The 24829-nt window shown below is 43.3% G+C and overlaps 1 protein-coding gene across 1 annotated transcript; it reads right to left on the bottom strand.

The window, feature by feature from the left end:
• Window positions 1-19454: 19454 nt before the first annotated feature.
• On the bottom strand, window positions 19455-22738 carry RPS17 (ribosomal protein S17). Its single transcript, XM_020895187.2, has 5 exons — window positions 22629-22738; window positions 22191-22342; window positions 21593-21698; window positions 20869-20934; window positions 19455-19584 (listed from the first exon to the last, which is right to left on the bottom strand). The coding sequence occupies exons 1-5, from the start codon at window positions 22629-22631 to the stop codon at window positions 19504-19506; spliced, it is 408 nt and encodes a 135-aa protein (XP_020750846.1). The 5' UTR covers window positions 22632-22738; the 3' UTR covers window positions 19455-19503.
• Between the last annotated feature and the right edge of the window lie 2091 nt (window positions 22739-24829).

The raw sequence follows: 24829 nt of genomic DNA, 5'->3' as shown, positions 1-24829 counted from the left end.
TTAACTGATTTCCTACAAAGGTGCCAAGATCTTCCAGTGGGGGAAAGTAAAGTCTTTTTAACAAATGGGGCTAAGATAGCTGGATATTGCCATGCAAAAAAATAAAGTTGGACCCCTACCTCACATCACATAAAAAAATTAACACAAAGCAGATCAAGGACCTAAACATGAGAGCTAAAACTACAAAACTTTTAGATGAAAAGTCTCCCTGGTGATTCTTATTTCCTGGGCTTCCCTGGTGGCTCAGCAAAGAATCTCCCTGCAATGCAGGAGACCTGGGTTCAATCCCTGGGTTGGAAAGATCCCCTGGAGAAGGGAACAATACCCACTCCAGTATTCTGGCCTGGAGAATTCCATGGACTGTATAGTATTTAGATGAAAACACAGGCATAAATCACAGTGACCTTCGGTTAGGCAATGATTTCTTAAAGCACAAGCAACCAAAGGAAAAAACAGATAAATCAGATTGCAATAAAACCTAGAACTCTGTGCTTCAAAGGACACTATTAGGAATGTGAAAAAACAATTCACAGAATGAGAGAAAGTATTTGCAAATCATATATCTGATAAGGTCCCAGTAAACAGAATATACAAAGAATACTTATAATTCAACAATAAAAAGATAAATAATCCAGTTCTTAAATGAGCAAAGAATTTGAATAGACATTTCTTCGAAGAATATACACATATGGTCAATGAGCACATGAACAAATGCCCAACATCCTTAACCATCAGGGAAATGCACAACAAAACTGCAATAAGACACCATTTCACATACTCTAGTATGACATCACCAGAAAAGGACAGTTACTAAGTTTTGCTAGACTGTGGAGGAATTGGAAACCCCATACATTGCTTGTTGGAATGTAAAATGGTGCAGTTGCTTTGGAAAACAGTTTGGCAACTTTTCAAAAAAGTCAAACATCAAGTTACTGTGGGACCCCAACAAGTGCACTCCTAGATACACACTCAAGTGAAATGAAAACTTAGGTTCATACAAAAAACTTTATATGTACATAGCAGCACTATTCACAATAACTAAAAAGTTGAAACAACCCAAATGTTCATAGATTGATAAATGTCTAAACAAAATGTGGTATCACCCATACATTGGAATATTATCAGCCCATATAAAGGAGTGAAATACTGATATACTGCAACATGGTTGAATGCTGAAAACATGATGCTCAGTGAGGGAAGCCAGGTACAAGACCATAATATTATACAATTCTATTTATATGAAATTTCCAGGCAAATCCATAGAAATTAAAAGCAGGTTAGTGGGGACATCCCTGCTGGCTCAGTGGTTAAGTATCCCCCTCCAGTGCAGGGGACACAGGCTCCATCCCTGGTCAGAGATTTCACACGCCTCAGAGCAACTAGGCCCATGCACCACAACTACTGCAGCCTGTGTGCTCCAGGGGCCATGAGCTGCAACTACTGAGCCTGTGGGCCACAACTACTGAAGCCCACGCACCCTAGAGCCCGTGAGCCGCAAGTTCCGAGCCCACGTGCTGCAACTACCAAAGCTCGTGAGCTCAGAGCCTGTGCTCTGCAAAGAAGAACAGCCCCTGCTTGCCACAACTAGAAAAAGCCCGAGCACAGCAATGAAGATTCAGCGGCCCAAAACAAATGAATACTGTTTTATTTATTTTTTAGGTAGATTAGTGGTTGCCAAGAGCTGGGGGTAGAGAAATGGGGAGTGAATTAGTACGAGGCTTTCTCTGGGGATGGATGGGCATGTTCTGAAATTAGATAGTGGTGACAGTGGCACAATCTTGTGACTATACTAAAAACCACTATGTTTATACTTCAAAAGGGCAAACCTTATAATACGTGAATTATATCTCAATTTAAAAAAATTAGATGTTATCTGGGGTGCAGTCATCTGAAAGTGTCACTGGGGCTGGAGGGTTGGTCCACATCCAAGGTGACTTCCTCCCATTGTGGTTGTGGTTGTCTCCTAGTCCCTCACCAGGTGGACCTCTCAAAAGGCTACTGAAGTGTCTTTCCAACAAGGCAGCTGGCTTCGCACAGGGCAGTTAATCCAAGGAAGTCACAGACTATTCTGATGACCTAGTCTTGGATATTACAGACTGTCACTTCTGTCGTGTTCTGTAAAGTGAGTCACTAAGTCCAGCCCATAACCAAGGGGAGGGATGAAACCTATACCTCTTGAAGGGAGGCAGTCTTAATGCATGGACACACTTCATGGATCACTGCCTTGTCGTGGTGAAGGGCCTTGCATAACTCAATGAACCTATGAGCCACACTGTGTCGGGCCACCCGACACGTCACAGTGGGGAGTTCTGACAACATGTGACCCACTGGAAGAGGGAACAGAGCAACCACCTTGGTACACTTGCTGTGAGAACTCCATGAACTGTATGAAAAGGTAAAAAGATATAACACCAAAAGAGAAGCCTCCCAGGTTGGAAGGTACTACTGGGGAAGAGTGGAGAAATACCTCCAGAAAGAAAGAAGAGGCTGGGCAAAAGCAGAAATGATGCCCAACTGAGGATGTGTCTAGTGATGAAAGTAAAATCTGATGCTGTAAAGAACAATACTGCATAGGAACCTGGAATGTTAGGTCCATGAATCAAGGTAAATTGGAAGTGGTCAAGCAGGAGATGGCAAGAGTGAATATTAACATTTCAGAAATCAGTAAACTAAAATGGACCAGAATGGGCAAATTTAATTCAGATGACCATTATATCTACTATTGTGGGCAAGAATCCCATAGAAGAAATGGAGTAGCCCTCATAGTCAACAAGAGTTTGAAATGCAGTACTGCTGCTGCTGCTAAGTCGCTTCAGTCGTGTCCGACTCTGTGAGACCCCATAGACGGCAGCCCACCAGGCTCCCCCGTCCCTGGGATTCTCCAGGCAAGACTGGAGTGGGCTGCCATTTCCTTCTCCAATGCATGAAAGTGAAAAGTGAAAGTGAAGTCGCTCAGTCGTGTCCAACTCTTGGCGACCCCATGGATTGCAGCCTACCAGGCTCCTCCATCCATGGAATTTTCCAGGCAAGAGTACTGGAGTGGAGTGCCATTGCCCTCTGTGAAATGCAGTACTTGCGTGCAATCTCAAAAATGACAATGATCTCAGTTCATTTCCAAGGCAAACCATTCAACATCACAATAATCCAAGTCTATGCGCCAACCACTGATGCTGAAGAAGCTGAAATTGAATGGTTCTATGAAGACCTACAAGACCTCCTAGAACTAATACCCAAAAAACATGTCCTATTCATCATAGGGGATTGAAGTGCAAAAGTAGGAAGTCAAGAGATACCTGGAGTAACAGGCAAGTTTGACCTTGGAGTACAAAATGAAGTAGGGCAAAGGCTAACTGAATTCTGCGAAGAGAATGCACTGGTCATAGCAAACACCCTCTTCCAACAACACAAGAGATGACTCTACACATGGATATCATCAAATGGTCAATACTGAAATCAGATTGATTATATTCTTTGTAGCCAAAGATGGAGAAGCTCTATGCAGTTAGCAAAAACAAAACTGGGAGCTGACTGTGGCTGAGATCATCAGCTCCTTATAGCAAAATTCAGGCTTAAACTAAAGAAAGTGGGGAAAACCACTAGGCCAGTCAGGTCTGACTTAAATCAAATCCCCTATGAATACAGTGGAGCTGATGACTAGAGTCAAGGGATCAGATCTAGTAAATAAAGTGCCTGAAGAACTATGGACAGAGGTTCATAATATTGTACAGGAGACAGTGAACAAAACCATCCCAAAGAAAAAGAAATGCAAGACGGCAAAGTGGTGGTCTGAGGAGGCTTTACAAACAGCTGAGAAAAGCAGAGAAGTGAAAAGCAATAATGAAAGGGAAAGGTACACTCAGCTAAATGCAGAGTTCCAGAGAATAGCAAGGAGAGACAAGAAGGCCTTCTTCAATGAACAGTGCAGAGAAATAGAGGAAAACAACAGAAGAGGAAAGACTAGAGAGCTCTTCAAGAAAATTGGAAATATCAAAGGCACATTTCATCCAAAGATGGGCACAATAAAGAACAGCACACAATAAAGACCTAATAGAAGCAGAAGAGATCAAGAAAAGATGGCAAGAATACACAGAAGAATTGTACAAAAAAGCTCTTAATGACCTGGATAGCCTCAATGGTGCAGTCCCTCACGCAGAGCCAGACATCCCAGAGTGTGAAGGCAAGTGGGCCTTAGGAAGCACTGCTGCCAGTGAAGTTAGTGGAGGGGATGGAATTCCAGCAGAGCTATTTTAAATCCTAAAAGATGATGCTATTAAAGTGCTACACTCAATATGTCAACAAATTTGGAAAACCCAGCAGCGGCCACAGGACTGGAAAAGGTCAAACTTCATCCCAATTTCCAAGAAGGGCAGTACTAAAGAATGTACAAACTATTGGACAATTCTCCCACGCTAGTAAGGTTATCCTCAAAATCCTTCAAGCTAGGCTTCAGTATTATGTGAACAGAGAACTTCCAGATGTTTAAGCTGGGTTTAGCAAGGCAAAGGAACCAGAGATCAAATTGCCAACATTTGCTGGGTCCAAGAGAAAGCAAGAGAGTTCCAGAAAAACATCTACCCTCTGTGCTTCAGTGACTTCGCTAAAAGTCTGACTGTGTGGATCACAACAAACTGTGGGAATCCCTTAAAGAGATGGGAATACCAGACCATCTTACCTGTCTCCTGAGAAACCTGTATTCAGGTCAAAAAGCAACAATTAGAACCTTATGTGGAACAACTGACTGGTTCAAAATGGAGAAAGGAGTAGGACAAGGTTGGTTATTGTCACCATGTTTATTTAACTTATATGCAAAGCACATCATGTAAAATGTCGGGCTGGATGAATTTGCAAGCTGGAATGATGATTTCCGGGAGAAATATCAACAAACTCAGATACGCAGATGATACCACACTAATGGCAGAAAGCAAAGAGGAACTAAGAGCATCTTGATGAGGGTGAAAGAGGAGGGCGAAAAAGCTGGCTTAAAATTCAATATTCAAAAAACTAAGATCATGGCTTCTGGTACCATCACTTCATAGCAAATAGAAGGGAAAAAGGTGGAAGCAGTATCAGGTTTCCTCTTCTCGGGCTCTAAAATCACTGTGGATGGTGACTGTAGCCATGAAACCAGAAGACGACTGCTTCTTGGCAAGAAAGCTATGACAAACCTAGACAGTGTATACAAAGCAAAAACATCACTTTAATATAGTAAAGACTGTGGTCTTTCCAGTAGTCATGTGTGGATGTGAGAGTTGAACCATAAAGAAGGCTGAGCAATGAGGAACTGACTGAAGAATTTATGGTTTTGAATTGTGGTTCTGGAGAAGACTCTTGAGAGTCCCTTGGAAAGAAAGGAGATAAAACCAGTCAGTCTTAAAGGAAATCAAATCTGAATACTCATTGCAAGGACTGGTACTGAAGCTCCAATACTTTGGCCACCTGATGCAAAGAGCTGACTCACTGGAAAAAACCCTGATGCTGGGGAAGGCTGAAGACAGACGGAGAAGATGGAGACAGAGAGAGAAGTTTGGATGGCATCACTGATTCAATGGATATGAACTTGGGCAAACTGCAAGAGATGGTGAGGGACCGGCAAGCCTGGTGTGCTGCAGTCCATGGGGTCACAAAAAGTCAGACATGACCTGGCGACTGAACAACACTTTAAAACCTCCCGCATGTATGTGTAACATATCTAGGACATATTAGAAACTGACAACAGGGCTCCATGAGCCAAGGGGGAGCCAGCAGGCTGAAGGACATGAGCTGTATGGAAACTGCTCACTGTAAACGCATTTGTAACTTTTGAAATGTGAACCACGTACGTGCTGTCTGTTCAAATACTTTAAAAAAATTTTTTTTAATTAAAAATATTCATTTTCTTTTAAGAAGGAAAATAGTCTTAACCTGTAACTTGATTTGCTCACTGAATCTGTTAAGTCCTAAATCAAATTGCACTTTTATAAACACAAATTTATTTTTATATGTTTATATTTATCTCTCCATACATGGATACTTTTTCATGCCCTAGCTCCTAACAGCCAAGGTTTAACAAAAGAAAGAACTGGAATCCTTCTTTGGGCTCTAAAATTGGATAATCTGGATGAAACTGACAAATTCCTCGAAATACACAAACTACCTAAATTGACTGAAGAAGTAGAAAATCTCACTAGATCTATAACAAGTAAAAACACTGATTCGGTAATCAGTAACTTCTGAACAAAGAAAAGTCTAGGACCACGTGGATTCACTGGCGAATTCTACCAAAAGTTAAAAGAAAAACTGATACCAGTTCTCAAACTCATCAAAGAAATAAAGTAGGAGAGAACACTTTCCATCACATTCTATGAGATCAGCACTTCCCTGGTACTAAAGCCATATTAAGATAATCACAAAAAAGAAAATTAGAAATCACTACCGCTTATGAAAAGCAATGCAAAGATCCTCAACAAAATACTAGCAAATCAAACTGAGTGTGTTAAAAGGATGACAAAGTGTAATTTATAATAGAAATGCAAGGATTCAACATAAGAAAAAAATGAATGTAATATATCACAGTATTGGAAGGAAGGGAAAAAATACTGTCAGTTAATACAGAAAAGGCATTTACAAAAACCAACACTCTTTCATGATAAAAATGCTCAGAAACTATGAAGAGAGGGACGATTCCTCAACATGATAAAGGGCATTTACAGAAAAGCCACAGCTAACTTTATGCTCCACAAAGAAAAGATTGCAGACTTTACTTGTAACTTCATGAATGAGACAAGAATGCCTGCTTTTACCACTGCTATTTAACACTGTTCTAGAAATTCTAGCACAGCAATTAGACAAGAAATAAAAGGCATCCATATTGGAAATGAAGAAGTAAAGCTATTTGTATTTGCAGGTGACATGACCCTATACACAGAAAATCCCAAGGAATGTATCATAAAGTTATTAAAGCTAATCAACAAATTCTCAAAATTGCAAAAAATCAGTTGTCTCTATATACCAGTAATAGTTAGAAAAGAAAACTGAGAAATCAATTCTATTTACAGTAATAGCTGTGTGTGGGTTTTCCACACCAAGCAATTCTCATTTTCTCTGTAGACAACAACTGGTGTCCTACAATTTCATTCAGTTCTGACACTCACTACCCAGAGTTAGCACAGAATCCCCCTCCCTGGTTTAAAATGTCAATTCACCTACTTCAGCCATGAGCCCCCAGGTTATCCACACTTCTGTCTGACTTGGTTACAAATTGGGGGCTCCCTTGACCCCATCTGAGGTTCATAATTTGCTACAACAGCTTACAGAACTCAGGGGAAAACATCATTATTACGGGTTTATTATACAGGACACAGGTGAACAGCCCAGTGAGGAGTTACACATGGTGGGTTCTGGAAGAAGGCTGAGCACAGGATCTTCGGTCTCCAAGGAATATGGAATGTACCCTCCCAGTACTCATTCACTAACCCTTATCACTTAAGAGTTTTTATGGAGGCTCAATTATATAGATGTGATGGATTAAATCATTGGCTACTGGTGATTAACTCAATTTCTAGCCTCTCAGCCCTCTGCATGTATGGATGTGAGAGCTGGACCATAAAGAAGGCTGAGCACTGAAGAACTGACAAGAATTTATTCTTTCGAACTGCAGTTCTGGAGAAGACTCTTGAGAGTCCTTTGGACTGCAAGGAGATCAAATCTGTCAATCCTAAAGGAAATCAACCCTGAATATTCTTTGGGAGGATTGCTGCTGAAACTGAAGCTCCAATACTTTGGCCATCTGATGCAAAGAGCTGACTCCCTGGAAAAGACCCTGATGTTGGAAAAGATTCAAGGTAGGAGAAGAGGTCGACAGAGGATAAAATGGTTGGATGGCATCACCGACTCAATAGATAAGAGAAATAATCTCCCTCGTGAGTTATAGAGGAAATGCCATTTAAACTCCTTTTTTACTGAACTAATTACAAAAGAAACTTGGGCAGTGGAAAATGAGAGAGGTGAGGGTGTGGGGAAGCAAGCAGCTCAGCACACCTGGATGATGGTTTCTCTGCCTCAGTGGATTCTCTGAGATGCCACCTTTTAAAAGAGCAGTTACAACCTTTCATCCTCTGATGCAACAATTCCAATTCTAGATCTCTTTAAGGAAACAGCCTCTCCCAGAACTTTATAGATACAAATGCATGTTGCAGCATTGTTGGCCAAAAACTGAAAATAGCGAAGATATCAATGACTGTGTTACATAAATTACACTATGTTTATTGATGAACTATTATATCACCATCAAAATATTGTTTAGAAAGGGTTTATGATAGTCTGGAAAGTCTTATACTGTTCATTGTTAAAGTGGATTCCCAAATTATAAAACTTTCCCCCTTGCTATGATAAAAGATTGCTACTTGCACTGTTTTTCTGGGAAAGATTGAGGGCAAAAGAAAGGGGTGGCAGAGGATAAGACAGTTGGATGGCATCACTGACTCAATGGACATGAGTTTGAGCAAACTCCATGAGACAGTGAAGTACAGGGAAACCCGGCATGCTGCAATTCATGGGGTCACAAACAGTTGGATATGACTGAGCAACTAAACAACTCCCTTCCACAGAAATCAGGGATGGGGCTTAAAGTTCCAATCCTCTAATCACCTGGTTGGTTCCTCAACCAGCCCACAACTGGAAGCTATAGATACCCTACCAAGAGTCACTTCATTAGCATAAACTTAGGTATGGTTGAAAGGGCTTATTATGAATAACAAAAAAGGGTCCCTGAAAAAAAGAAAGAAAAAAAAAAAAGGGTCCCTGGTGGCTAAGACAGCAAAGCATCTGCCCAAATGCAATGCAATGTAGGAGACCTGGGTTTGATCCCTGGGTCGGGAAGATCCCCTGGAGAAGAAAATGACTACGCACTCCAGTATTCTTGCCTGGAGGATTTCATGGGCAGAGGAGCCTGGTGGGCTACACAGTCCATGGGGTGCAAAGAGTCAGACACGATTGAGGAATTAATATTTTTACTATTCTTCACTTAATGAATAATAAATCATGGGCCTTCCATCTCTAACACTCAGGAAATTCCAAGGGTTTTAGAAGATTTTGTGCCAGGAACTGGGGAGAAAGACCAAATATACATTTCTTATTACATCACAATGGGCTTCCCAGGTGGTGCTAGTGGCAAAGAACCTGCCTGCCAATGCGGGAGACAGGTTCCATTCCTGGGTGGGGAAGATCCCCTGAACTAAGAAATGGCAACCCACTCCAGTATTCTTGCCTAGAGAAGCCCATGGACAGAGGAGTCTGGCAGGCTATGGCCCACAGGGTCACACAGAGCCGGACATGACTGAAGTGACTTAGCACACACGCACTTATCACAACAGCACAGTCTGAAAGAATAAAATGCCTAGGAATAAATTTAAGCAAGGAGTACAAGAAACTGTTCCCTGAAAATTACAAAGTATTCCTCTAAGAAATTAAAGAAGATTTACATAAGTGGAAAGACATCCCATGCTCATGGATTAGAACATTTAATCCTGTCAAGATGTCAATACTACCCAAAGCCATCTACACAATTCAGAGCAACTCCTATTAAAATTCCAGTGGGCTTCTTTTGCAAAAACAGAAAAGCTGATTCTCAAATCATGGAGTCCATGTAAGAGGATGAAGTGTATTCCCCAAAATTCACATGCAGGAGTCTTTAACCCTCAATACCTCAGAATGTGACTACATCTATAGACAGGGCCTTTAAAGAGGTAACTATGTCACAATGAGGCCCTTAGGGTGGGCCCTCATCCACTCCTCCTGGTGTCCTTATAAGATGAGGAAATTTGGACCCACAGTAAGACCAGGGCTGTGCATGCAAAGAGAAGATCACGTGAGGCCACAGCAAAAAGGCAGCCAGCTACAAGGCAAGAAGAGAGAAATAAAAATTGGGAGAAATCAAAGCTGCTCACATCTTGATCTGGGGCTTCCAGCCTCCAGAATGGCAAGAAAATAATCTGTTTAAGCCACCCAGTTTGTGGTATTTTGTTATGGCAGCTCTAGCAAACTCACACAGCCCAGGTAAACAACAAACAACAATCTTGAAAAAGAACAAGTGGGAGGATGTAAACTTCACAGCCCACTCAAAGCTACAGTTGTCAAAACACTGGACTGACGGAGGGACAGACTTACAGATCAGTGGAACAGAACTGAGAGTTCAGAAACAAACCCGTACATTCATGGCTAACTGATGTTTGATAAGCGTCTCAAGTCCAATCAATGGGAAAGGAACTGTCGCTTTAACAGATGATGCTGGGGACAACTGGACTTCCACATGCAAGGAAAATGATGTTGGCACCCTACCTCACTACATATACAAAAATTAACACAAATGGATACATGTATATGTATGACTGAGTCCCTTTGCTGTTCACCTGAAACTACCACAACTTTGTTAATTTGGCTATACCCCAATAACAAAGTTTAGAGGTTAAAAAAAATACAATCACCCCCCAAAGTTAACAAAAAATGTATCAAAGAATTAAATATAAGAGCTAAAACCATAAAATTCTTGAAAGAAAACACAGGGATAACACTTCATGAGGATTTGGCAAAGGATTCTTAGATATGACACCAAAAACATAGGCAATAAAAAAATAACTCATTGAACTACATCAAAATTTAAAACTTTTGTGCATCAAAGGACACACAAGAAGGCAACCCACAGCCCAGGAGAAAATCCATGCAAATCATACCCAATAAAGAATTAATACCCAGAATATACAAAGAGCTCCTACAACTCAATAACAATAAAACCCAGTTTAAAAATGGACAAAGAACTGGAAGAGATATTTCTCCAAAGAAGATATACAAATGGCCAATCAACACACTAAAAGATGCTCAACATCATTAATCATTAAGGAAATGCAAATCAAAACTACAATGAGATACCACTTCACACTCATGAGTATGGCTATTATGTGTATATACATACATATATATACACATACATATATTTGTGTGCATGTATATATATATAAACCTACTAGGGGCATCCTTGGTGGCCCAGTGGTAAAGAATCTGCCTGACAATGCCGAAGACACAGGTTCCATCCCTGATCTGGGAAGATCCTACAAGCTACAGAGTGACTAAGCCCATGTACCATAACTACTGAGCCTGTGCTGTACAGCTGGGGCGCTGCAACTACTGAGTCCATGCGCACCACTCCTGAGCCCACGCGCCACCACTCCTGAGCCCACGCGCCACCACCCCTGAGCCCACGCGCCGCCACCCCTGAGCCCACGCGCCGCCACCCCTGAGCCCACGCGCCGCCACCCCTGAGCCCACGCGCCGCCACCCCTGAGCCCACGCGCCGCCACCCCTGAGCCCACCCGCACCACCCCTGAGCCCACGCGCCACCACTCCTGAGCCCACGTGCCACCACCCCTGAGCCCACGCGCACCACTACTAAAGCCTGCACACCTAGAGCTACATGTTCCACAACAAAAGAAGCCAAAACAATGAGAAGGCCACACACCACAACGAAGAGCAGCCCCACTTAGTGCAACTAGATAAAAGCCCACACAGCAACAAAGATCCAGTACAACTAAAAATAAGTACTTAAAAAAATAAAATAAAAAAATAAACTCAGAAAGTAAGAAGCTTTGGCAATGATGTGGTGAAATTAGAAATCTTGTGCACTACTAATAGGAATGCAAAACAGTGCAGTTGCTGTGGAAAATACATTTCCTCAAAAAAATTAATCATAGATTTACCATATGATCTAGCAACTCCACTTTTTGGTAGATACTCAAAACAACTGAAAGCAGAGGTTTGAACTGGCATTTGTACACCTGTGTTCATAGCAGCATTATTCACAAGGACCAAAAAGCAGAAGCAACCAAAATGCTCACCATAAAATGAATGGATAAACAAAATATGATATGGGAGAATAAGGAGTTATTGTTTAATGAATACAGAATTTTTGTTGGGAATGATGAAAAACTTTAGATATAGCAATTATGGTTACCACAACACTGTAAACATATTTAATGCCTCCAAACTGTACACTTATGACCGGTTAAAGTCAAGTCGCTCAGTCGTATCCGACTCTTTGCGACTCCATGGACTGTAGCCTACCAGGCTTCTCTGTCCATGGGATTTTCCAGGCAAGAGTACTGGAGTGGGTTGCCATTTCCTTCTCCAGAGGATCTTCCCGACCCAGGAATCGAACCTGAGTCTCCTGCATTGCAGGCAGACACTTTACCCTCTGAATGGTTAAAATAATAAATATTTTATGTTTTAAAAAACTTTACCACAATTAAATAACACTTTACCAAAATTCATGGAAGTGATGATGGTTAAGTCTATGAGAGTAAAATTCATTGTGAACAGTTACTAGTTCAGTAATTGACAGACTTATTTTCAGTAGAATACATATTAATGAGTAATGCAATGAACAGCACAGGTTTTAAACACTTTACATTTCTGCAAGCTTTTAATTCTGTACAAATAAGGTCCTTTCTGCTGCACATATTTCTACCAACATCAGCTATAACATTAGCTCAGCCAATTCCCACTTCAGGTCATGTTGAATCAGTGATTTATCATCTTTAAAAATATTCTCACCAGTAGCTGTCCCATGCAGATTACTCTACAGACTTAATTCTTCAGACTCTTCAAAGTTGGCACCGACTCTTGCATAACTGAGCAGTATTGGTAACATTCTTTGACTTATCAAGAGTCAAGGAAAACCGTTCAGAATTATCTACTTTGTTTCAAATTGACTATTCATATTGCTCCCAATGTTTTCAGCACTTTAACCAACCACTCTCACCCAAAGACTAACAGTTTTAAACAAGCTAATTTATCTAGAAGAAACACGTGCAGAGAAAACAAACTCAGCACTGATAACAACTTCCCCTGCCCACCTACCGACTGAGCCACTCATATCTTAACATTGAAAGCCCAGTTTTCTCTTTTTTTCAGTGAAAGTATGCACTAACAATTTGTAAAAAATAAAATGTGATGATATGGTGATCCGTATGGCCCTCATGTGTAATAAATATGTATTTATTACATATTTATGTAATAATGGTGTAATAAATATGTAACTGCAATCTGTAGTGTAATGTGATCACAGTGCTTCCTTACTGTCTCTATGGCAACTATGTAATCCAGCCATTAAATCAGGAACAAGTTTGTAAACAAAAGAATGTGGCTGCGTCCTAATGAAATTCTGTATGTAGACACTGACTTCAATTTCACAGAATTTCCACAGCCCACAGGATTCTCCTCTTGCTGCTGGGTTTTAACGCAGTGGTCCCCAACCTTCCTGGTGCCAGGGACCGGTTTTGTGGAATTTTTCCACGCACCGAGGTGGGGGCGGCGGGATATGGTTTTAGGATGATTCCAGTACATTTAGTGTGTACTCTATTTCTATTATTATTATGTCAGTGCCACCTCAAAACATCAGGCATAAAAAAAAAAAAAAAATCAGGCATTAGATTCTGGAGGTTGGGGATCCCTGTTTTAAAGCATTTAGAAATGTGAAAATAGTTTTTAGTTCATGGCTTATTTACAAACGGGCAGCTGGGCACAGTTTGCTGACCCCTGCAGTCGAAAAAGAGAATACTGAGCTTTACTCACATTCTTCACAGTTGAATCCGGCTGTTTGTTTTCTCCAGCGTCTAATGAGGAAAAGCGGCAACCTCAAGTAAAAAAGGAAGTTAAAACTCCTGAAACTATCAATAAAATAATCAAACATCTGACAAGTTTTATTTAGAAAGCAAATGTAACATTTAAAATGATTCACATACCAATAAAACTGAAAATCTTAATGACATAGGCAATACACAGAATATGAATTCATATATTCACGGAGATAGGATATACGTCTATGAGTTTTGCCCTCAGATAGAGGTGAAACTTGTGCTTCAACTGTTAAGCGCAACGATCTGGGTTGCTTCCCCCCCGCCCCCCAGCACTTCAGTGGGAGTCTTTCTTCCTTTATCTTTTCAGAATCTTTTGGCAATGGGATGCTTCTCCTTAGGGGCATATTAAAATCAACCTCATCATACACAAAGGTAGAAGTGGAGCTGCTCTGTTCCAAGACCTGGTAAAGGACCCTGACTGTTGTTCTGTCTCCCCCTTGTCAATCACAGAGACTATTTCACAGCGTCCTGGGAACCCATAAAAAGTCTGAGAACCTTTAGTTTAGTATAAAGACCACTGGCGGGGAGACCCAGATTCTCAGTTAGAAATGGAGCTCAGGCGAAGTTGTCCCCTGGTGGAAACCAGGAGGAGCAGAATGACCCAGAAGCTCAGAGACTGTCTCAACAGCAGTGAGTCAGCCAAGCGGGGGAGGCGTTGGCAGAGCTCCCATGCGTCCACCAAGGAGCCCCTCTTACCACTGTTTTCTTTTACTCAAAAAAAATTTTTTTTGGTTTTTGATTTTTACAAATGTTGGTGTACAACAACGCCAATCAGTCTATAATTATATATACATCCCCTCCCTCCCCACCCCAACCTGGGGTTTGATTCAGATTCTAAACAGAGGCTCTGCATCTTTCACTGCCTTAGAGCTATTTTACAACTCTCCAAGTTGTAGATGCCTGACAATGCAAATAATTCTCACCTATAGACAAATGTAAATAAATTCTGTTGGCTAGAGGTTTAGCAGAAGTCGGTCTTGTGTCCATTTATAAATTCAACATTCCCTTCCTCCAAATTTGTCCCTGACTTCTTCTTTCAACTGACTGTAACATTGGTTTTTTAAAACTTAGGTTTTTAAAACTTAGGTTTTTAAAAAATACTTACCAAGTTCATTTTATATCTGTGTGACAGTCATTTTCCTTTGTTGAAAATTGTACTTTAACAAAACTAAGGACAATATGGGCTCCCTGGAGGCTCCGCGGTAAAGAATCAGCCTGCAATTCAGGGGCCGCAGGAGACGTGGGTTCGATCCCTGAGTGGGTAAGATCCCCTGGAGAAGGGCATGGCAACCCACTCCAGTATTCTTGCCTGGAGAATCCCCATGGACAGAGGAGCCGCGTCCACAAAGGGCCAGACACGACTGAGCGACTTAGCACAGCACACAAGGACAATATAGGGGAAAAAAAAGAAGAAAATTACCTTCAAAACGTTCCTGGGACTCTTTGAAATCTCGAAGCAGCAGAGTTGGTGACACAAAAGGCAGAAGACTGCCGTATTTCATGACACACGCCAATAGACATTATCAGACGCAAACAGCACAGGAGAGACGCTAGTCCGGTGGCGTCCAGCCCACGTGGGCTGGAACCGCCCGCGAGCACACTTAGCACCGAGTGGACACACCTGAGCCGCGCGCCCCGCCCCACCGCGCCTGAAGCCGCGCAAATCTCAGGCTGGGGGCAGCGCCTCACCACCTGCTTTTAACAAGCTCCACAGGAGGTTCTAAGGAGCCCAGGGCTAATTTTACAGATGCAAGAACCGAGGCCTAGGAGAAGCTCCTCAACGCTGATGTCGAATGAAACGGCTTCTCTGTGCCGCCGCGGTCGGCTCCCTGCTCCTCCCAGCCCTTCCCATCCCTCATCTCACTTACCTGGAGCCTTAGAGGTGGACCCGCCGGCAGGCGTGGAGCTGCGACGGCACTGCCTCCTAGTGGCGGAGCACGGCAAACACCACAGCACACAGCCGTGTGTTTTAATTTTCTCACCCACTGTCATTTTAAACCAGCTCTAGTTTCTCTCCCATACAGAAAGCCCAGCCCTTTCCTCATCAGTGACACCGAAAACCGAAAGAGGGAAGGCTTCTTTACAAAGAGCCGTATATAGAAAGCAAGGTTACTTGCTGAGAATGCCCGACTCCACACCAAGAAATGCAAAGAAATGAGAGAGCTCCTTCCCTACTGTACAATACTAATAAATATAAGGTAATCATGGAGGTAAAATAACAATAGATGCTAAAACCAGTGAGTGAAAGGTTGAACAACAGGGTATTTAGCCACAAAAGACCTTCTTACAACTTAACAGAGGAGAAACTTGAGAGATACATCTTAATCCAAGCACTTGAAGTAAACCACTAAAACTCTGACAGATATTCTGTGTCTCTCAGTATGATGCATCGAGTACACAGTATCACTTCTGTGGTAGAGATCTGCCTTGACTTAGGATGGAGTCATGTTGCAATAAACCCATAGTAAATTGAAAATACCCCAAGTCAAAAATACATTTAATTCACAACCTACTGAACATCATAAATCTTCATGCCCATGCGGGAGAAGCAGGAGAGGCCGGTTCAGTCTCTGGGTAGGGAAGATCCCCTGGAGAAGGGAATGGCAACCCACTCCATTATTCTTGCCTGGAAAATCCCATAGAGGATTGCCTCCCATAGAGGCAAGCTGTGGGGTTGCAGAGTCGGACATGGCTGAATATCATAGCTTACCTGAGGCTGTTTTTAACATTGTAACACATTAACCTACAGTTGAGCCAAATCAACTAAGACAAAGTCCACTTTGTAATATAGCACTGTGTATCTCTCATATGTGCAAGATCAAGCCAATCACTCCTGAAGGAAATCAACCATGAATAGTTACTAGGACTGTTGCTAAAGCTCCAGTGTTTTGACCACACAATACAGAAAAGCCTACTCATTGGCAAAGACCCTGATACTAGGAAAGACTGAAGGCAAAAGGAGAGGGGGCATCAGAGGAGGAGATGGTCAGGTAGAATAAGTGATTCAATAGACATGAATTTGAGCAAACTCTGGGAGGTAGTGGGGAACAGAGGAGCCTGGCGTGCTGCAGTCCATGAGGTCGCAGTCAGACTACTTTGTGACTGAATGTTTCATGTACTGAACACTGTACTGAAACAGAATGTATAACTACAGAATAGTTAAGTGTATTTGTTGCTTTGAGATCACATAAGCTGACTGGGAGCTGCGGCTCACTGCCACTGCCCAGTCATGAGTTAACCACTATCCTAACCTGTAAAAAGATAAAAACTCAGTTATCTGAAGTAGTTTCTACTGAATGCCTGTCACTTCCACACCATACTAGTCAAAAAATCTTAAATCAAACCACCTGTATTTCTAAAATTTAAAAAAAATTAAATCTAAGTGCAACACAACATCAAACTGGAATTGAAGGACATTCTACAAGGAGTCAGCCAATGCTTTTCAAAAATATCATGAAAGACATGGAACGAAAAGGACATAAAAAGTAGATATAGTGATTCTGGGTTGGATCCTCAACCAGGAAAACTGGAAGAAATTACTGGGAAAACTGGCAAAATGTTACATTGGATTATGGATTAGAGAAGAAACGCTAAAGGCAAAGGAGAAAAGGAAAGATATGCCCATCTGAATGCAGAGTTCCAAAGAATAGCAAGGTGAGATAAGCAAGACTTCCTTGGTGATCAATGCAAAGAAATAGAGGAAAACAATAGAATGGGAAAGACTTGTAATCTCTTCAAGAAAATTAGAGGTACCAAGGGAACAGTTCATGCAAAGATAGGCACAATAAAGAACAGATACTGTATGGAGCTAACAGAAGCAGAAGATATAAAGAAGAGGTGGCAAGAATGAATACATGGAAGAACTACACAAAAAACATCTTCATGACACATAACCACAACACAATGGTGTGATCACTCACCTAGAGCCAGACATCCTGGAGTCTGAAGTCAAGTGGGTCTTAGGAAGCATCACTATGAACAAAGCTACTGGAGGTGATGGAATTCCAGCTGAGTTATTTCAAGTCCTAAAAGACGATGCTGCACTCAATATGCAATTTGATCTCTGGTTCCTCTGCCTTTTCTAAATCCATCTTGAACATCCGGAAGTTCTCGTTTCACGTACTGTTGAAGCCTCACTTGGAGAATTTTGAGCCTTACTTTGCTAGCGTGTGAGATGAGTGCAGTTAAAGTGCTGCGCTCAATATCCCAGCAAATTTGGAAAACGCAGCAGTGGCCACAGGACTGGAAAAGGTCAGTTTTCATTCCAATCCCAAAGAAAGGCAATGCCAAAGAATGCTCAGACTACCACACAACTGCACTCATCTGGACATGGAACAATAGACTGTTTCAAAATTGGGAAAGGCTGTATATTGTCACCCTGCTTATTTAACTTGTATGTAATCATGCAAAACGCCCAGCTGGATGAAGCACAAGCTGGAATCAAGATTGCTGGGAGAAATGTCAATAACCTCAGATATGCAGATACCACCACCATCCTTATGGCAGAAAGTGAAGAGGAACTGAGGAACCTCCTGATGAAAGCAAAAGAGGAGTGAAAAAGCTGGCTTAAAACTCAACATTCAAAAAACTAAGATCATGGCATCCAGTCCCATCACTTCATGGCAAATAGATGGGCAAACAATGGAAACAGTGACATACTTTATTTTCTTGGGTTCCAAAATCACTGCAGATGGTGACTGCAGCCATGAAGGTGCTTGCTCCTTGGAAGAAAAGCTATGACTAACCTAGACAGCGTATTAAAAAGTAGAGACATTACTTTGCTGACAAAGGTCTATCTAGTCAAAGCTATGGTTTTTCCAGTAGTCATGTATGGATGCAAGAGCTGGACTATAATGAAAGCTGGGCACCAAAGAATTGCTTTTAACTGTGGTGTTCAAGACTCTTGAGAGTCCCTTGGACTGCAAGATCAAACCAGTCCTGAAGATTCATTGGAAGGACTGATGCTAAAGCTCCAATACTTTGGCCACCTGATGAGAAGAAATGATTCACCGGAAAACACCCTGATGCTGGGCAAGACTGAAGGCAGAAATGGGTAACTTAATCCCAATGGATCAGAAAAAAAGTGTATATAAAGCAATTGGGAGAAAATGTGAACCGAGAGGCCTGGAAAGAGTATTTATAAGTACTTTATGCTATCTTGCAACATTTCAAGTTAAAAATTATAACAGGTGTTATAACTTTGTGTATTTACAGTTCATATTTTCAAGATGTTTCCTAGGATCAAAGTGCTCCAACTGCTCCTCCAGCTACTTGTGAACAAGGACCAGCCCAACCTAGCACTCTCCACCATGCAGTTGGACCCACTGCCTCAGCAGGATCCCTAAATTCAGAACCATCTCCCAGGATTCACCTAGCAAGCTCTGCCTCCCTTAAACTGCCACATCCCATGGTCTCACTGATCCTTCCACACGCACAGCCATTCACATTCAAGTCTCCATTCTACCTCCCATCCCCAGAAAACCCAACCCTCATACATATGAGGAACATGACCCTTTAAAGACAAGAAGGTTCACTAACCCAAACTCCATGTACCCAGGAGAGGCTGAGCTCAAACACATAGGAAACATGGAGTAAAGAGGGAAAAGTATTTCCTGACCTTTGCCTGAAGCCACAGTGAGCGCAAAGGACCTGCCAGGACCAGGCCTTCTCATATATCCACTGTCTGTATGGACACTACCCACAGGGGCTCTGCAGGACACTTCTCCCGTGAGAAAGAATTCCTGCCCTTAGTTCTACCAGAACCCAACCCCACAGATGACACAGGCAAGGTTGTTGTCCGAGGTTTATTGAAAATATTACAGCACAGCAGAAAAAAGACTCAAACAGCTCCACGTGGTGTTTTGAAGTTCATCCCAACTGTAGGCTGAGTGACCTGCAGGTTGGACAGACTGCCAAAGTCCTGTAATGATAAAAATGGGCTTAGTGTGGCTGTTCTGGCAAGATCTGTGTCCAGAGTCCCAGCACCACCATTAGGCTATGCTTCACCAGCCCCCTCCAGCTCAGGTCAGACTGCTGGGACCCTGCAGAAAAGTGAGAGCCTTCTCCCCACCCCAGACCAGTAAACTCACAAGGGGGTGGACTCCATCTGAAGGATCCTCCACCCTAACAGTCACAAGGGAGCTGTCCTGTGCATTCTAAGACTTTGAACAGCATCTTCAGCCTTTACCCACAAGTCTGCTTGTATCCCCAGCTGTGACCAGGTATCACCAAATGTCTGCTGGGTGCAAAATCTATCCCTTTGAGAATACTGCTCTAAGGCTAACACAGTGCCCCTTCACTTTCAGGACCAGTCTCAGATAGGAAGCATCACTCATGCAGCCAGCATTTGTGAAGGCCCAGGAAGAGGAGTGGTGGGACAAGAGCAGGACCTGCCTCTGAGCTGGCTCAATCTAAGTGCAGTGAACCCAAGGCTACACCACATAACCAGAAATTAATTCCTCATTTCATTCTCAAAGACCAATTTTAAAGTTGAAAATAAAAAGCTACATTCCCGGATAGTGGTTATTTCAGGAGAAAATAATCTGTAACAGGCTTTAGCTGTACTGGTGATGTTTTTCTGAAGCTGGGTGGTAGGTGTATAGGAATTCATGCTATTATTTAAACGTTTCATCATCATAAAAAAGGGAAAAATAAAGTTGCTCGAAATCAACTGCCTCCTGGACTTTGAAGCTCATGCTTTCACCAAAATGCAGAAGTACTAAGATAAATCACAGAAGAGACACTATCAGCGTGCTGAAGACAGCTGAACCGCTCAATTAGTGCCCTGTCAGCACCAGAAATGGAACCAGAGCTCATGTGAGTGGTTAGCATGTGGACACAGGAGAGCAAGAAGAATGCAACAACCACTAGATCTGGGAATTATCGTCATGTGGACAGCAAACTCAACCTTTAGCAACGAGCTAAACCCCCTCTGGAGATAGTCTAGCTTAGTGGTTAGAAGTGTGGATGGATTCCCACCTCTGCCACCCACTAACCTGAAATTACCCTCCAACATCTATAAAATGTAAACAACAGATGTGTCTCATGGGATACAGTGAGGAAAACAACATACAGAAAATGTGGAAATTACCTGATATATTTTAAAGATTCAACAAGTGTTACCCAGGGGTATTACAGATGGCAGAGAGCTACTGATGGTTGGTGACCAGGGAAACCCTACTTCAGGAATTCAGCAAACACCTACCAAGAGCTTCAGCATTTCCTTAGTGTCAGGATCTACTTCAATGATTTCCTGATCCAGGGCTGAGACCTAGGAGAAACAAGGCAGGCCCCAAATAGTAATGAGTTAAGAGAATCTCTCACTTTCCCTGGGGGAGGGGGCAAGCATAGAGGGGATACAATAGGATCCCACAAATTCAGTATTTAAAAAAACCTTAAGACTGGGTTTATAGCAACAGTCCAGGAATATTATACCAAAGCAAAAAAAAAAAAAAAAAAAATCAAGCCAGAAGACATGCTAAGTCACGAATCATGCAAGGTTCTCATGTACAGAACTTACATGGTCCTAACAGGACACAACATATAGGCAGGTACTAACAGATTATGGGCACCTACAGCTGCTTATGGGCTTCCCTGGTGGCTCAGATGGTAAAGAATCCGCCGGCTATGTGGGAGACCTGGGTTCCACTCCTGGGTCGGGAAGATCCCCTGTAGAAGTGTATGGCAACCCACTCCACTATTCTTGCCTGGAGAATCCCATGGACGTGGCGGGCTACAGCCCAAGGGGTCGCAAAGAGCTGGACGCAACTGAACCACTAAGCAGAGCACAGCTGCTTGGGGGTGGGGAGGAGTCTATGGAGGTGCAGCTGAGGTCCCCCTGGAAACCAAGTACCCGAAATGGTTCTCAGGGGCCTGCTTCTATCTTTCAGGATGAACGGGAGATCCAGAGTAAGACCCAGAAAGTTTACCTCAGGCACGTAGTTGTCTCTCCTCTCTCTCTCCTCCTCCTGCAGCTTGATGGAGATACCTCTCACCGGGCCTCTCTGAATCCGCTTCATCAGATGTGTGACGTAGCTACAAAGCGCCCCAAGCACACACATTGGTCCCCACGGTACACAGCACCTCTGGATGTGCACGTAGGAGTTTCAGTTCTTTTCCCGCAGTGAGAAGTCATCATCATCTTGGAAGTCCTGACTCTAAAAATCTTCTACACAGAACCTCTACACGCAGCTCCGCTTAACCAGGCATGCCTGTCCTCTGTATTCATCATGTACGTTTGTAAAACCACCAAATACTCCAACAAACTTTCGCGATCCCTCCCAACCCTCATCTGCTTTCCTTCCAGTTCCAAATCACGCAATACAACAGTAAATCAAGTATATCTTTAAATATTCTCTTTCACAGATCGACTGGGGCTAACTTCATCCAAGCGCCACTGCCAAACAGCCAAGTATCAGCAACGTGAACACAAGACAACTTCACCAAGAAACCCCACAGATGCACTGTTCCCAGGACCCACCCGCGGGGCCACGGAGGCCCTGGAGGCCGAACGCAGACTCGACTCACCCTGCGATCTTATTGCGGAGCTTCTTGCTGGGAATAATGGCGATTTCCTCGCACACCCGCTTGTTGGTGTGGAAGTCATTGCCCAGGCGCGTGTAGTACTTCTCAATGATGACCCGGGCCGCCTTCTTTACGGTTTTGGTGCGAACGCGGCCCTGCGGTGGAGAAAACAGGGTCACTCGCGAGGCAGGACCACTCCGCTCAAGGAAACAACGCGGCGTCACACCCTGACCCGAGTTGGGTTCGTGGGCTGGGACTGAGCCCAGTAGAGTAAAGGCCCGGCCGGGCAGTGCTGGAGCGCGGGGTCAACGCGGAAACCAACAACCTACGGAGGCTTCAGCCTCACAGAGCAGTGCGCGCCCCCTCACGGGCTGGGAACTGAGGGAAACGGCGGATGGAGGACGATTCTGGTGGGCACGAACGTGAAGCCAAAACACCTACCATGTTGGCGGGTCCTTGGTAAAAGAGGAAACAGGAAACACAAGAGAGACCTATAAAGCGCAGGCCAGAAAGCCGCTTCCGCCTAGCCTGGGACGCGCTGATACTCCAGCGCACCACAGCGACCCCTAGCGGGGCGGAGGCAAAATAGAATGGAAATGTGGACAGCTCGTCTGTATCCGGTAGGCGGAACGAGCTATTGACCCGCCCCCTGATGATCAAGGCTCTTCCGCTCCGCCCCGCCTATGGTCGCTTAGGCTGGTGTCTGAAAGCATTTTTTTTTTTTTTTTTTGAAAGCCTTCTACAGTGGTTTCTACAGCTTCTACATCGGTCCTGAGTATTCATTGGAAGGACTGACGCTGAAGCTAAAACTCTAATACTTTTGTTGGCCAACTGCTGCGAAGAACTAACTCATTGGAAAAGACCTTGATGCTGGGAAAGATTGCAGGCGGGAGAAGGGGACGACAAAGGATGAGATGGTTGGATGGCATCAGTGACTCGATGGACATGAGTTTGAGTAAGCTGACCTTACCCCAGCGGCTTGGAGTAGGAAAGGTGCATCTCTTCCACACATACCGGGGGTGGTGTGTGTCGGCGGGGGGGGGTGGGGGGGGTGGGGGTGGGGTGGGGGTAGGGGGGAGGAGGTGGACAGCGGCAGCGAGTGGAAGCACGGAAAAGGGAGAAGGTAGGGGATGGCCTCACACACAGGGTCCGCACCAAGTCCATGGCTCAGAGCCTTGCAGCCTGGTGGAGACACAAGTACAACTGGGAAACAATTATCTCACTTCTGAATCTTTACTCAAATGTCACCTTATCAAAGGGGCTTTTCCTCCAATTTATGTATTAAGTAGCACTGTTGTCCTTTTTTTGTTTTTGAGCACTTCAGTTCAGTCGCTCAGTCGTGTCCGACTCTTTGCAACCCCATGAACCGCAGCACGCCATGCCTCCCTGTCCATCACCAACTCCCGAAGTCTACCCAAACCCATGTCCATTGAGTCGGTGATGCCATCCAACCATCTCATCTTCTGTCATCCCCTTCTCCTGCCCTCCATCTTTTCCAGCATCACGGTCCTTTCAAATGAGTCAGCTCTTCGCATCAGGTGGCCAAAGTATTGGAGTTTCAGCTTCAGCATCAGTTCTTCCAATGAACACCTAGGACTGACATCCTTTAGGATGAAGTGGTTGGATCTCCTTGCAGTCCATGGGACTCTCAAGAGTCTTCTCCAACACCACAGTTCAAAAGCATCAATTCTTCAGTGCTCAGCTTTCCCTATAGTCCAACTCTCACATCCATACATGACCACTGGAAAAACCATAGCCTTGACTAGACAGACCTTTGTTGACAAAGTAATGTCTCTGCTTTTTAATATGCTGTCTAGGTTGGTCATAACTTTCCTTCCAAGGAGTGTCTTTTAATTTCATGGCTGCAGTTAGACCATCTGCAGTGATTTTGGAGCCCCCAAAAATAAAGTCAGCCACTGTTTCCCCATCTATTTCCCATGAAGTGATGGGACCGGATGCCATGATCTTAGTTTTCTGAATGTTGAACTTTAAGCCAACTTTTCCACTCTCTTCTTTCACTTTCAACAAGAGACTCTTTAGTTCTTTACTTTCTGCCATAAGGGTGGTATCATCTGTGTATCAGGTTATTGGTATTTTTCCCGGCCATCTTGATTTCAGCTTGTGCTTCCTCCAGCCCAGCATCTCTCATGATGTACTCTGTATGTAAGTTAAATAAGCAAGGTGACAATATACAGCCTTGACGTACTCCTTTTCCTATTTGAAACCAGTCTGTTGTTCCATGTCCAGTTCTGTTACTTCCTGACCTGCATACAGGATTCTCAAGAGGCAGGTCAGGTGGTCTGGTATTCCCATCTCCTTCAGAATTTTTCACAGTTTATTGTGATCCACACAGTCAAAGGCTTCAGCATAGTCAATAAAGTAGAAATAGATGTTTTTCTGAAACGCTCTTGCTTTTTCAATGATCCAGCACTGATATCCTTTTAATGTTGCTCTAGCATTTCTTAGCACGTGTCACAGTGACTTGTCTCAGCTCTCTGAGCTAGGGATGAATTCTGTGACAGCAGTGTTTTGCATTGAACAATGCCTAGCACAAAGTTCATTCTCAAATATTTACCAGAAGGGCCCAGTTCACCTGTAGTGCTTCCAACTGAGGCACCTTCTCCAACCACTGCTTCTTCAGG

The sequence above is a fragment of the Odocoileus virginianus genome, chromosome 16 (genome assembly GCF_023699985.2).
Source record: "Odocoileus virginianus isolate 20LAN1187 ecotype Illinois chromosome 16, Ovbor_1.2, whole genome shotgun sequence".
NCBI lineage: Eukaryota > Metazoa > Chordata > Mammalia > Artiodactyla > Cervidae > Odocoileus > Odocoileus virginianus.
This window is presented reverse-complemented; position numbering and strand designations above follow the sequence as displayed.